The sequence below is a fragment of the Labrus bergylta genome, chromosome 14 (genome assembly GCF_963930695.1).
Source record: "Labrus bergylta chromosome 14, fLabBer1.1, whole genome shotgun sequence".
Classification (NCBI taxonomy): domain Eukaryota; kingdom Metazoa; phylum Chordata; class Actinopteri; order Labriformes; family Labridae; genus Labrus; species Labrus bergylta.
This window is the reverse complement of record NC_089208.1, coordinates 15,894,120-15,909,970: the sequence shown is the minus strand read 5'-3', so window position 1 is coordinate 15,909,970 and position 15,851 is coordinate 15,894,120. Positions and strand designations below refer to the sequence as shown.

At 39.8% G+C, this 15,851-nt stretch overlaps 1 protein-coding gene across 1 annotated transcript; it reads right to left on the bottom strand.

Annotated features, from left to right (window-relative positions):
- Positions 1 to 5,154: 5,154 nt before the first annotated feature.
- LOC109987317 (sodium- and chloride-dependent GABA transporter 2-like) lies at positions 5,155 to 15,794 on the bottom strand. Its single transcript, XM_020638354.3, has 14 exons — positions 15,425 to 15,794; positions 15,171 to 15,305; positions 14,820 to 14,960; positions 14,398 to 14,485; positions 12,706 to 12,838; positions 9,734 to 9,868; positions 9,548 to 9,651; positions 9,275 to 9,399; positions 9,006 to 9,118; positions 8,778 to 8,915; positions 8,494 to 8,596; positions 8,204 to 8,304; positions 7,793 to 7,963; positions 5,155 to 6,908 (listed from the first exon to the last, which is right to left on the bottom strand). The coding sequence occupies exons 1-14, from the start codon at positions 15,618 to 15,620 to the stop codon at positions 6,786 to 6,788; spliced, it is 1,806 nt and encodes a 601-aa protein (XP_020494010.1). The 5' UTR covers positions 15,621 to 15,794; the 3' UTR covers positions 5,155 to 6,785.
- Between the last annotated feature and the right edge of the window lie 57 nt (positions 15,795 to 15,851).

Here is a 15,851-nt window from a genome sequence, read left to right as displayed (position 1 = left end):
CTGTGGCTCCCTGATATTTTTAATGGTTTCATACTCTTATCAAAATGTCCCTCTTCTCATGTATTTCCTTTTTCCAGATTATTTTTTAAATTTCACAGTCTTTGCTGATACAAAGTGGGTTTTATTGTATTTTTTCACAAGCACAACCTTTGGTGATGCCGATTAAATTCAACGTAGAGATGCGCTAAAACTGCATTTCCTTAAATGACCAATTGAGGCAAGCCCCAAAAGTGAGTCGAACCCTCTAGACCAGCCAACCTATTACCATTTCAAACTTAAAAAAAGGTTGCAACCATCAGTAACAAGTTTTCTGAGCCTGACCAACTCAACCCAAAGGCACTTCATTCCCCCCTCTGACCGAGGATAAAGTCTCTAAGCTTAAACTCAACCCACCACCTGTCCTCTGGTCCTAATATACCATCAAGCCTCCTGCAGATCATTTATTCTACACTCAATGCTGCACTGATGCATATCATCAACTGCTCTCTGTCAACAGGTGTGTTCCCCACTGCATTCAAGGAAGCTCGGGTCACCTCTCTGCTCAAAAAAACACTTAACCTAGGCCAGGTCGAAAACTGCAGACCGGTTTCACTTCTGCCCTTTCTGTCAAAAATACTCAAGCTTTTATCAAGTCTCTGAGTTTCTTTCCAGAAATGATCTGTTTGACAAAATCAGTCTGGCTTTAAGTGGGGCCACTCTACTGAAACTATTGTCAGTAACAGAATCGCTACGAGTGGCTAGAGCTGCGGGTCAGTCCTCAGATTGCCACTTGGGTATACCTTTGTATGCTTGTTATTTCATACAAAAGGAAAAACTTGTCAAAGATCTTATTGTAATTTCAAGTGGAAACTTTATCCACGTGATGAGGAAAATTGAATTGGATCTTATTACCCTGTAGTTGCAACAGCGAGTGTTCACAGCACATTTAGTAAAATCAAAGATGTGAAATAATGATGAGCTCTGATGTGTAAGTAATCACACACCATATCTGTTCTTTTATATTGCGTAAATTAAAAGATGTCTATAGAAGTTCATACTCAGATCATAGATTTTGCCAGAATTTGGCCCTGAAGTATCATACATATTTCTTTATATGATCTAGTTTGTGTCCGTAAGTAAATGTGTGTCAAACATACTGTACATGTATACATGCACAAACCACATCCTTTTCAGGTTTAGTACAAACATTGAATATGTTGTATTAAATGAATAGAAGAAATCGCTTATATAACGTTCAAATTAAATTTCAAAGTTAACTAAAAGTCATGTGTACAACAGAGCAGAAATACGATCAGCAATATCCACAACAATGAACTAGAGTTACGTATTCCCCTCTGCCTCCTTCCAACGGATGAAAGGACATGCCAAACCAAATAAGATTTTATATTTGTCTAGTCCCAACAAGAGGCAAGGGAGCCGCCATCCTTTCCCAAATTCTTCTAGCAATTTTGTTTATCACGTCACATACAAAGAAGCAGGAGTTCAGTGCAACAGTTACTTATGTCAGGAACATGACATAAGCAAATGTTCATCTTTTCTGCTTGTTGTGTTGTTGGATTGGTTTTGGAGTTTTGTGTCTTGGAGTTTTACTACAAATGCTAATTGCCTAATTACAAATGATTTGATTTTATTTTTACTTTTGATAATGATCATGCAATGATCACAGACTGATACCAAAAGCTCCTTAAATCACTTTTCCCTGGACACTGCTTGCCATATATTTTATCCGTTATAAGTAAAAGCATTATAAGCGTTATAAGTGTATCGCACCTTTTTTCATATAAAAGCACTGTACATAACATCAATCAATCAATCAAACTTTATTTGTATAGCACTTGTCATACAACAATGTATCTCAAAGTGCTTTTACATCAACATAAATCAAACAGCAACAACATGACTCCCTCCCCCACCCCCACCTTACAATCCAAAAAATAAGGTAAATAAATAGATAAAAGCATGTACTTACGGACTGAGGAAACGCTTTCATTAATTCTTAATGAGGAAACACAGGAGGTTAAAAATGTAATAAACCTGGATAAAATGAGATTCAGTTAAAGCTAGACTAAAAGGTAGGCCTTGAGTTTGCGTTTAAAAACGTTTCCATTGTGTTTTGCCCTCAGGTCTCCAGGTAAATTGTTCCACAGACAGGGGCCATTGTAATAAAAAGATGCCTCACTGTAGGTTTGTAGTTTAGACATTTAGAACAACTAAAAGACCACTTCCAGAAGACCTGAGGGCTCTGGTGGGCTCATAAGTTAAAAGCAAATGGGATAAATAGGTGGGAGCAAGACCATTAAGAGCTTTAAAAACCAATAAAATAATCTTAAAACCAATTCTAAAACAAACGGGTAGCAAATGCAGAGACTTTACAATCGGTGTAATGTGTGCTCTCTTTCTGGTCTTCGTCAGCAGTCTTGCAGCTGAATTTTGGAGAAGCTGCAACTGAGAAATATTATTTTTTTCAGAAGACCAGAAAGATGAGCATTGTAGTATTCAATTCTACAGGTGATAAAAGCATGAATAAGTGTCTCTGCATTGGCTTGAGAGAGAAACTGTCGGACTCTGGCAAGTTGGTCTGAGATGTGGAACATATGGACAACGCAGCAGACCATGTCTCTCTCTCTGACTCTGCTCAGCATGTGTTTGTCAGTAGACTGTTTGTGTTGACCACTTGAAGAACAAACGTAAGAAGCAAAGGAAATTGTTTGGTTATAAATCTCAGATGGCATCACTTTCCTAGATAGATAAGAAAAAAATAACATGAATACAAGAAGTAATTGAATTTCAGATATTATTGAGAAATGCCATTGTTAAGAATCAACCAGCAGTGACCTCTTACGCGATGTGTTTCCCCTCAACTGCTTTCAGTTCATTCTTGTGTGTAACTTTCATAACCAGATGCCAAAGAAAGATCATTTACCTTCAACAAAAATAAAAACAATCTGGAAATCCATTATTGAGGATTATCGTTTGTTATCTAAATCTGTATTACTACATCATTTTCAGATTTCGCTAAGGAAAATGAACCCTAGGCTGGACTCAGATCAAATCAGTTGAGCTGGAGATTTCCTGCAAAAATGCGGAGGTAGAAGTTGGAAGAGCAGGAGAATGTCAAAATGGGAAAGAAAGACGGCATGCAGGCAGAGTCAACTTCTTTGTGAACTAAGAGAAAGACCATCCATCACAGGGAGAGGAAGGGAGGCATAGTGAATTTAAAGATTGTCTGGAATGTAAAGCTTGGTTAATATGGAGATACAAGCTGCACCGTGACATTTATAAATGGCATCTTTTATTGCAATAACACCACCATATGTGTCCCAATGGCATTTACAAAAGTTGCACCATTGCACCAGCTTGCACGTCTCGATGACTTTCACATGTAATGGCTTCCATCATTCAACTTCAAATCTGAGATCATTATATCCTCCAAGGTCATCATCTTTGTTTTTTTTAGGAACTGGAACAAACCACAAACTGAGAGGCTGTGATGAGAAGCCCATGTCCTGCTGCTGTGGGTGAAATGATGTCCAATCCAGATGTGTCATTTATAACGCCTCTTTAAACAGGTTAAGTTCTGCAGTTATTCAACTTGTCAGATGGTTCAAGGTTCAAGGTATCTTCAGAGGGTCAATTTGATGCACAGCCAGCAGTAAAAGCTATAGCTCCTATTGTGTCAAACATCTTAAAACATGATAATGTATGACACGTGCTTGTTTGTGATCTAAAGTCTTTGTAGTTGTATTTTAAATTATGCAAAGTTTGGTGAAGCCTGTAAATATGCATTCCAGAATCAAGATCAGGGCAAGCACTCTCTCTGTCTCTCTGCACTTTCTGAAATAAGTTTGTGATGGTAATAGTTGAGGTTTGTAGTCTGAGGTGAATATGTTTTATTTAATTAATGTCTTTGTCCAGGGTAGAACCCTTGATTTATAGGGGGAGTGTGTCGGCCTAAAGGTTGGCCTCTTTCTGTTTGTTCTCTTTGCTGGATGTGTTCTTGGCCCTTTACGAATTGTCCCAGTTCAGTATGCAGTACGTACTATTCAGTATGGAGTTTCAGTATACTGAACTTTCGTGGTCATTCAGTATGCATTTTTTGGGTCCGCGCAGTATACTGAACATTTCAGTATGGATACTAACTTCCGGGTTTCATGCAGTATGGATCGGATGCGTGCTTTCAGGAAATTAATTGTATTTTACCACCCACAATGCTGTGCGAAATTAAACGTAAATCGTCACTTCACGTCCGCCTCCAAATCAAAACAAACGAGCGTGGATTAATTTAATACATTTTTAATCTAGAGTTAAAGTACCGACTGAAATCATTACTTTTAATTAACGACAGAAAATATAACAAATGTCTGCATTATTATAAAACCTTTCCCCCTCTATTTAAATAATGATTTCACTATTTAAATGCGTCTTTATTTGGTTTATTTTATATTCTGTATATTACTGTCTTTCGTTTGTACTTTTCTTTATGTACTGTATGTTATTTAGTTATTTAATCTGCCTTTTACTTGATTTACATTGTAATATTGTTTTTTGTTTACCTGACTGTATGTGCGCATTACTCTTCTTGAATAAAGCTAAAAAAAATAAAAAATAAAAAAAACGGGTGAATGCCTTTACAGTCTATGGTGAATGCGGCCGGTTCGGGAAACGTAAATGACGTCACTTCCATACTGAATGAATCAGACGAAGTAGGGACAAATATCTGCCTACTGTGTGTGCATACTGAATAGTAGGTACTAACAGTATGTAGCACGAGTAGTAGGTACTGCATACTGCATACTGCCTACTGAAAGATTGAGTATGTACTTGGCAATTCAGATCCGGCCCTAGTCTCAGGTAGATGTGGGTGGAGTCAGGGAGGACTCTAATGCAGCACACCTGAGCATGCTGGTTTTGAGAGTCTATGAAGCAGACCTGCTCAATTTTCTTCAGGCTGTCTTCAATAGTGAGCAAATAGGCAGTTTTTGTTGATGGTACTGACACACACGCACACACTACAAGAGAAAACAGATCCCTGACACACAAGTGAACAATTTTTCTTCATTTCGTTATGACGATGGTTTATATGATGTCAAATAATTGGAGGAAACTTTAAAGTAATTGTTGTGTCTGTTAGCTGGTTTCATTGAGACAGCAAAAAACTTTCAGGAAAAAAAACTCCTTTTTTATTTGACAATTGATTGTTTGTATACAGGTCATAGACACAATGCAACATATAACACTACTCTAAAATACATGATAAAATACCAAGTTCCTGTATAAATGATGACAAACATGAGTTATTGACCAGTCCATTATAAAAGACTAAATGTTTATTCTGTTGAAGGAATACAAACTTACAGTTACATTGTTGTATAGTACAGTGAAATGTTATAAGGCACTTGTTAGAGTACATTCTACTGTATAAGGACATTGAAAGCACCAGTTTGCATACATGTGGTACTTGATTAAAAGATACAAATATACTGAAGCATTATGAGAAAAAAAGTTTGAAATATCACTGAGTGAAAGGGTTTATATAATATAGCCAGTACCTTAATGTTCTAAATGAAACAACAATATCTATTTCCAGTCTAGTCACTTGATTGGACAAGAGGCAGTGTCCATAAAGAGTGCAACAGGACATAAATGTGGTCACTCAGCCTCAGGTGTTCTAAATACCTTTGATCAAAGTTATACTTTGACTAGTGTGCAGTAATTTGTCGACAACAAAGTAGCAAGAAAATGTTCTGACTCAGCTGTACTTCTTGAGGATCAGTTTTCTGTGGCATTTCTTACACACTAACCATTAACCATGAAGCATTGCATATTTGTACTGTTGTACATATTTATAACTGTTTCTGCAAGAGAGCAACTTCCAGCACATCAGACTCAGATTTGGGCTTGAATAATCCTAACGACTTGTGGAGTGTTGCCAGACTGAGTTACATCCTCAGGCTCAAGCACCGCTCATATTCCTCACGGTGTCATAAAGAGGAAGAAATAAAAACATCTCCTTTGAGCCATCCATGTCCATACTGTCCAATCCATGGTAACATTACTGAATTTTCGAAAAACCATATGGAATGTAGTATGCAGTATGTAGTATTGCATACAATACATAGGTAGTGATTATTTCCCCTGTCACAATGCTCATTGCTGGTGCTTTGAATCGTGGGAAACGGTACACCGGACTGGCCTGATGTAAACTGTACTTTCTTTCCGAATCATTACCACATCTGGTTATTTTTGGTGTACTGCAGATCTTGCTTTTGTTCACATACTGCATAATGCATTTTGGCCGAATCAGTACGTACTACTAGAATAGTAGGCGGTTTCGTAAACAGCCCCAGAGATGGGATCCAGGTCATTATGAAAAAGATCTCGTAACTACAAGGAGTAAAAAAAAAAAAGAATTGGGTAAATGAAATGCATTCGTGCGTCTCAGCGTGGGATTTTGAGTGTTTGTTGAGTTAAGATTTGTTGCCTGTTGGCAATGTGGATGAGATGGCTTGGTAACTTGGAAGACTGTGATTAAATTCCATGGATTTAGTGGTTTTAATTGTTTTTCTGTGGTTTATTTGGGTCAGTGTCAAGTTGTTTTAGGGCCAATTTGGCCTCCCAAGGATAGGCCATAAAACTTTATAAATGAGGTTTTCTTTTTTTGGGGGCAAGAACTGTTTTACCGCATAGGTTGCCTGTTTGAAATCCTTGGAAGTCTGAGGATTTTGGCCCAAGGAAATCCCACCCTTGTTTATAAAACATCTCTCAGCATAACAACCTGCCTGTGTTCATGGCGTGATTTCGCTTCTGTGGGATAATGGTTTGAGCTCGGTGTGGGCAGTGGTGCCACTGTCTTCCAGCGTTGGAAGCCCAAGGAGGTCGTCCACAGGCTGGCAGAGCACCCATAATCTCTGAGAATGAAAGAACACCAGAGGGAAATTACATTTCAAACGTAGCTGGGAACAAAACAAACTTTAATGGTTTGCAGGTGCCAGGAGCAATTTCTTCACCAATGTGTTCATAAAGGTATAAAACATATACAAAGATTTAAATTCAACTTCTGTTGGAAAAACCTTAAGAGCTGCAGAAAGTTCGGGTAACTGGAACATTATCGGTAAACCATTCTTTCTCAACCTCTGTCTTAGGTAGCTTGTGAGGCATCAAACAGGGTTTTGTTCCGCCTGGCCAAAGATTTTTTTTTAAAACTTAAATGAGTTCAAGTTAAGGGAATGAGAACAGGAGGTGAAGATGACTTCTGCTGTGTTACTGCCCATTGTAGCCTGTGTGCTCTTGGCTAATAATTACCGGCCTAACATCTGTAAGTCTGAGCTTTCTTAATGAGTGACCATACAATATTATTATGTATAATAAAGTTATGATGTCTACCGTGAAAACTCAGTGGGGGCTCATTACATTTAAAACAGAGCGCTCTGAGACAGCTGGTTTATACAGGGTCACAAACCTCCTCTAGTGCTTGATTCATGGTATATTTTGCACAGGTGTTTCATGTAGACCACAGGGGACTGTTTTAAAAGGTAGAAAAGGGGGATAATTATGTCCTCTTTAATGGACTGATCTTCAACCACACTCACAACAAGGGTGTGTGCTGTCACCTTGATTGTTCATTCTCTACACAAATATGTGTCACACAAGTTTCCCAGCAGATTTTTTATCATCATATTATTATATATTATATTATGCCTCTTGATGCGCCTCACCGGGATTTCAAACTCAATAAGTTGCATTAAGGCAAATATTTCAAAAATCAAGAGAAAAACGAGAAGATTGTGCTCACCTGTCGCAGAGTGCCTTCCCCCTGCATTACTTGATATAACACAAACAGTGGGATGAGGGACAGGGAGACACTTGCGATGAACCAGCCCAAGATGTTTGCCCAGAGGGGATAAACATAGGCCTTACTGAGCTTCAACGGGGAATATTTGACGATAGAGAATATGAATGTGCCCTATGATTGGAGTAGACAATGCAAGAAAAACGTTATTACATGATTGTGAAACTCAACAGACAAAAGGTATCTGAAACAAACCCCTTAATTTACTAGTTAAAACATACTGGGCTTTAAAATAGCAGATAGAAAGCATTACATATGAAAAGTGAGGGGTTGTCACATGCCGGACCCGGAAAGCAACACATGAAATAAACAAATCCATCACTTGATTGTGAATGAAAAGGACTGAAAACCTACTAAGCAGAACAAGGGAGTGATGTAGCTCCAACAGTACTTCATAAATGGAGATGGACGATAGCCAATCATGTGTGTTATGTTGCCATAGAAACGGTCAGCACCTTTAGGAAATGGAAGAAGGCATGTTTGATCTGGTATTTCTGAAGCATTTCTTAGCAGACCAAACATCAAGCACTGGTTTGTTGCAAATACTAGCAACCCCATTTCTCATAATCTGACAGTGCCTTTTTTAAATCTTTCATATCAAGGAAATGGTCTTTAAATAGTTGGCTGTATTGTCTATGACTCACCGTACACCCAGGCAATGCTAACAGACTGGCTGAGGGAGAGCAGGAGCAGGGTGGTGCCGCTGCAGACATGATGGTCGAGCAGCTGAAGCAGGTACAAACCTCCCTTTAAACAAGGTCACAAATTATTTTCATCAGAAAAAGATCCCACAGCATAACCAACATGTACATATCAGCATACGTTCTGCTCAGTAACAGAGATAAAATTGAGTTTCTAAAGCACATTTAGCACTACATTATTGTTGTTTTTTTTGTTAAATGTCCAGCTCGGCATGCACTGTACTCACTTCTGTGACCAGAGTGAATCCCAGCAGACAGCAGGTACTGCAGATAGCGAGCAGAACGAGCTCACGTCTGCAGCCCTTGCGCAGATGTGTCGGGAACAGATCAACCAGTGATGTCATCAGGCACTCAAGACCAACAAACTGGAAGGAACCAAAGGGAGGGAAAGAGAGTCAGAAACTTTTTAATTCATTTAAACACTCATTTACTTTTAGGAGAGCTTTAGCTGGTACCTGACTGTCCAATCCAAGCAGAATGATCATGAGGAAGAAACACACCGACCACACTTGAGGCATGGGCATCATGGTTACAGCTCGTGGGAAGGCAATGAATGCCAAACCTGGACCTATGCACACACACACACACACACACACACACACAGAATTTAAAAGCTATATTGTTCACATTCAATTACACTAAAGCAAATGACGTATTCAATTCACTGAACATTTCGATGCATATTTTAAGATTTTAAGCATGGTGATTATCAATCAGTTCTTGCCTGATTGGGCTACTTCAGATATATCCACTCCTTGTTCGTAGGTCATAAAACCCAAAATAGAGAAAACGGCAAAGCCTGCCACAATGCTGGTGGCACTGTTCAGTAAACACAAGTAGAAGCAATCCCTGAAAGGAAAAAAAACAAAACTTTTCAAGCACTTTAAGATCTTTGGACATGTATTTTTGCAGAGATATGAACTCTTTTTATTTTATACATTTCTTGTAAATATTTAAAGGTCAGCAGTCTGCCAAAGAAAACACTGAAATGACTTACTTGTAACAGTCATTGTTGTACGTGTTATAGCTCCCAAGGGAGGTTAGAAACCCAAGGCCAATCGCATAAGAGAAGAAAATCTGAGTGCCAGCATCCATCCACACCTGAAAAGGTCGGACAAATATGTGTTTATGTGCACAGCTCTGTATTCAGCTCCATAGATTGTGTTTGAGGTTTTTTTTGTACCTGGGGATCTGAAAGGCGAGAGATATCAGGGTAGAGGTAATAAATGATTCCATCCATTGCCCCGGGTAAGGTAACGCCGCGTATGAGCAGAACCAACAGCATAACGTAGGGAAAGGTGGCTGTGAAGTAAGCTGCCTGAGAGGAGAAAGGTCACACACGACTGATATTATTATTATAAAAATGTCAGACTACTTCCGTATCGTACTAACAGACACAAAACAGAACTTTTGCAATGTTAAGTTAACCCTACCGGACCCTTAAACAATCACATTTGAACAAGAATGTATGACTCTAAATCTAGAATTGAAACCCTTGCAGCCACAATGTAGAAATAGCAATAACACACACATGCATTTGTCTTAAACCGTGAGCCGACAACACGTTGATCCAGTGGCTTGTGAGGCTATCGCAGGTCAAGTCAATCAAGCTTTCAGTCTTGGCTTTTTTTCAGTTGCAATATTTATTCCAAATATAATTACCGAGTACATTTGGATATCAGTAACTGTTAGCTGGGCCTCTGTCTGGTGCCATGCATTGCAACCAGCACAACAGTTAATGTGTGGGATGCCAGTGAGAACAAATATCCTATTTATTAACTATGTAGCCTACAATTTACGTTTAAGGGATTTGGTGATAGGGGTAAGTTAAGTACAGTGAATGTATTAATTTTTCCAAGCTATAATCTTATTTGCAATTAGTATCTACAGAGCTTGTCTGGATGAGTGTGAGCTGAAATCTTGAAGAGGTTGAGCTTGAAAAATAAGAATTCAACCAGGCATTAGCTTAATTCATAGCTTTCAGTGACATCACGAGCGCGGAGGGCTGGAGGGCAAAAAACGCTCAGTAACGGCCACCGTTGAAAAGCCTGTAGAACTGCAGCACAGGCTTTTAATTTAACATCTCCTATAAACGACACATGTTTACATCACCTGACAACCATAGCAAAACTAAGATATTAAGATAAACTTTGAGTTTGGGGCACTTGCGATACTTAAACAGCACACGGGACACTAACCCTGGTTCAACAACAGCATGCGAGTGCTGCTCAAAGCCAGGGATGCAGCATTCAGATCAAGGGACAGGGAAGCATACAGCAGAGGAAGAGCAGACTTAAACAGGGGCATCAAAACTGCTAGATTACAATACAAACAGCAGATTGAGGCCAACTTCAAAGACAACAAACCCCGCTCCATGTGAAAAGGTATCAGGAATATCACAGACATGTCAGGCTGGGAGACAACATCTCCTCCACCATCATCCTCAACACCGGTGTACCCCAGGGCTGCGTCCTCAGTCCTATCCTCTACTCCCTGTACACCCACGACTGCACACCCACCCACAGCTCCAACACCTTCTTCAAATTTGTAGACGACACCACCATTGTAGGACTGATCTCCAACAACAACGAGGCGGCCTACAGAGAGCAGGTCCAAACATTCTCTGGGTGGTGTAAAAGCAACAACCTGCACCTCAACACGAAGAAAACCAAGGAGATAATAATTGACTACAGGAAAAAACAAAAAACACCCCACAACAGTCTGCACAAAAAACCAGGAAGATGTGGAATGTGTCTCCAGCTTTAAGTTCCTGGGAGTGCACATCTCAGAGGTCCTGAGCTGGAGCCTCAACACAGCACACCTGGTAAAGAAGGCACAGCAGGGTTTAGAACTTTTACTGCTGCACAATCGAGAGCATCCTGACGTACGGCTGTACGGTCTGGTACTCGAGCAGAAGAATCTTCAGCGGATCGTCAAAACAGCTCAGTGGATTGTTGGCTCCCCTCTCCCATCCCTCAGAGACACCCACTTGCCGTCTCTTGCCCTTTTTGTTGTTGTTTTTGTAAACGCTGCTGTTTAGGATTGCTGCTAACGAAGTTTTGTTGTGTCCTTGTATACAATGATAATAAAGATTCTATCTATCTTTTATCTTCTATATCTGTAAAGTCGGCAAAGTCTGTGCCGGTGTCATGGTTAAAAGAGTTACCATGTTAACTGGTGACTGTCAGCCGAGTGAGTCTGGTTGTCGTACGTTACGTCTCCTAACGAAAGCCTATTTGTTTAACTTTCATTAAAACATATCTCATAAGTAATTTTGACATGATAATAATAATACAAAAACGGAACAAAGAGGCATTTGTTAGGACACTTTCAGTCGAGTGTTTCTGAAAGTCATCGGTTAACATGGTCACTCTTTTCACCGTAACACCAGAACGTCACTTCGGTGACCCATCTCCTTGCAGGATGAAAGTCTACAAACATACAGGCAGCTTTATGTATTATTGATCGGTCTGGGTCGATAATGCTGCTGTTTAAGAAGTGAAGGGCAAGAAATTCCTCATCATCATTTAAAGGGATACTTCACCCATTGAAACGTGAATCTGTATTGTCATTGGGTCATATATGTAGTAGAAATGTGACATTTTTTTAAAAAGTTGGTGCCTTCTTGGCCGAGAAAAGGCAGAAAGTGTCTTTTTGTGGATGAAAGACACCAAATCCCAGAATGCACAGCACCGCAGGCCACTCCCACTAGGGTCCTCAATTTCAGAATCAGAATCAGAAATCCCAGAGGGAAATTCGATAGTTACAGTTTCTCCAAAATATACAATAAAGTAATAAAAACATTTACAGACATACTTCAACACATAAGGCCATTTGCTCAACAGATTTTCAGACTTAGAAATACAGAACTTTCCAGTCTCAGGGGGAAATGAGGGCTAGATGCACGGCCATTCAAAAATACTTGCTTACTACTGATACAATGCTTAATGCAAATGCAAACTTCTCAGTAGCGTACAGTGGTAAAGAGCCTTTCTTGCCCTCCAGGTAGGCAGTTCCATTAGAGTGTGACGTCACGTGAAAGTTATGAATTGAACTATTCTTGTAAAACAAATCTCTAGCTGATATGCCTTTTTGAGAAGTTGTTCCAAAAACATGGAACATTTATGCATGCTGTAAAGTGTTTTTGCAGCCTACCTTTCCTGTTGACTTGATGCCCTTCCAAACACAGAAGTAGCAGATGACCCAGCTCAGGATGAGACACAGGGCCAGTTCCCACCTCAAGCTGCCCACCTCCTCAATACCTCCAGAGATTTTCAAAACTCTCCGCCTGGACACACGAGGGGAGAATTAAGTTACAGTTGAAGTTAGAGTGTAGCCAGCAATAAACTATGATGTGATGTGATGTGATAGGTATTAAGATGATCAACTTGAGGTTTGCACAACCTTTTTTTGTAACAGGTTCTTCTATCAGCTTCCTGTCTAACCATCAGCTTCCTGTTTAACCATCAGCTTTCTGTCTAACCATCAGCTTCCTGTCTAACCATCAGCTTACTGTTTAACCATCAGCTTCCTGTTTAACCATCAGCTTCCTGTTTAACCATCAGCTTCCTGTCTAACCATCAGCTTCCTGTTTAACCATCAGCTTTCTGTCTAACCACCAGCTTCCTGTTTAACCATCAGCTTCCTGTCTAACCATCAGCTTCCTGTCTAACCACCAGCTTCCTGTCTAACCATCAGCTTTCTGTCTAACCACCAGCTTCCTGTTTAACCATCAGCTTCCTGTCTAACCATCAGCTGTGTGCTGCCTACATCACCCAGTGTGTGGAGACTTTAAGGACAGAATGAGAATCTGACACCCTCAGACAGACCACCATGAGACAATCAAGACCTTCTCCAGCATGCCAAATTCTAAACAAACAACACAAGGACCTACCCATCCAAAATTGAGACATTGGAAAAAAACACTTTTAACCTTTTTGGCCCAATACAGCAGAATATAGAACAAAAACAAATACAAGATAAACTACACATGCACGCCTCCTCACAAAGCTTACATGCTCTGGACACTGTGTGTCACGGAGCTCTGAGGTTCATCACTTATTTTAAATCCCTCACTCATCACTGTTTGTTGTATGAACGTGCTGGGTGGACTTCTTTGACCCTATAGACTTAAACATTGCTGTACTCTAATAACCAAGTCTAGTTTAGGTCTGCTGCCTGTCTTGGCCAGGACACTCTTGAAAAATAGATTTTTAATCTCAATGAGTTTCTTTCCTAGTTAAATAAAGGTTAAATAAAAAAAAAAAAAAACATAGTCTAGAGTGCACCATTAAATACTATCACAACTGTCTGGATTCTCCAAATACCCTGAAAGAACTACAGGACAAAATCAAGTCATTGAAACTTAAAAGGCCTGCAAACTTGATGGCATCAAACAAAATGATAAAGATAACAGACCTCAAATTCCAATTTGTTAGTCTTAAACTCTTAAACATTGCGCTTAGTTCGGGGATCTTTTCCCCAATATATGGCCACAAATTTGCTGTAATTTAACAGGAGAGTCATTGAAAACTCTTAACTTAAAAAAAAAAGTCGGAACAACAGCCCAGTCACAATAATGGAAGAAAACAATGTGTCAGGATGAGTGAGAGAAAGTGGGTGGAGGAAGTTGTAGGCAGGCTGTGTGTGAAGGGGAGTTTAGATAAGATATCTTTATTTTCACTGTACACGTACAATGAAATGTTGTTAAGGCAAGCCGGTAGATGCCTAATATCAGAAAATATAGAAATGTACAAATACTAAAACCAATCTAGATTTCAATGGAGTGTTGAAAAGAATTATTCAGAGTGAGAAAGGGGCAGGGATCGAAACTGTGAGCTAACTTACTCCCAGAACTCCACAACAGGAAGAGTAGTGTTCAGTCTGGATATATTACTTAGGGACATGTTGAGCTGGTTTAAGTCCAAGCATGACTCTAAAAACAAAACAAAAACAAGTTGTTTAAACATTTTAAACTAGATTTTTAACCTTGATGCATTCACAATATATATTAACATGCATATTATCTAAATGCTATAAAATCATTGATCTTTCTTCTCACTAAAAAAGTTGTACACAAAACTTCTAGCGTAAGTTATAACAATTGCTGTCTTCTTTTTTTCCAACAATATTCTGTGAAAGGAGTTATCAATAGGCTAGCATGTTTTTAAGTCTGCTTAAAAGAAACTCTTCATGCTTCATTTGGGCATTTTTAACTTCTTAATTCTACAGGTTTCAAGCTCTCTGCTGAAAGCTGCAGGGCAGCCTACCTGTGTTCCAATAGTTTCCACATGTGGCCCAGGGCAATTCTGCACTGAAGGAAGAGAACAAGTAAAAAAACGCCCAAGCAAGGATGACAATATAGGAGGTGCCACTGACTGCAATGATTAAGTGACTGGCATAGCCCATTCCTGTGAAGGAAAACGAAAAAAAAAGGAGGTTTACAAGATAATACTTTGATGTTGCACACAAAAAGGAGTTTATATCATAAACTTCGTGCCTGCTATTGCTATTAATAAGAATTTAGTGCTTAATAAAGGCACCATACGACAAATATTGTATCGGCATTAATGTGTAGAGTCTGTGTCAGAGTATGCGACAATAATGTCACTTTTATTTACCCTGGAAAAGCGGACAAATATTTCTCCAGCAAGTTATCGCCCCTTGGCTGGTGTATTGTCCCAAGGCAGTCTCGAGGAAGAATAAGGGGACTCCACATGTAAATATGAAGAGGATGTAAGGGATGAAGAACACGCCTGGGAAAAGAGGATGTAGCATACTGAATGCAGTGAGAAAACGCGGTAAATAATAATAATAATGTTGCCAATAAAAGCCCGTTTGTCGTACTGAGAGCAACGGTTGCAGTTGCACTCACCTCCGCCGTTTCTGTAGCACAGGTAAGGAAATCTCCACACATTCCCGGGTCCGATGATAGCTCCCATCACAGTCAGGATGAACTCGGCTTTATTCCCCCAGTGTCCACGTGCCTCCAACTTTTTAAGCGGCTGTGGGTATCCTTTAGAATCAGACACAGAAACTGTGCAGGTGCCATTCTGTCCATTCATCCCCATCGCGTCCCCTCTCAAATCACTGCACCGTTAACCTGAAACAACTTAACTTAACAACTTAAGTTTGATATTGAATGTCGTACGGTTGAAGAAGCCCACTGGCAGACAGCAAGTGAACACGGAGTTTAAATTGTGTTCGACACATGGTCGGTTCTAGGCAGGGTCAACAGGGGCCAGTGCCCCTGTAACACTGAGCTTGGTCCCCCCCTGTGGCCACCCCTCCAAAAGGAAGAG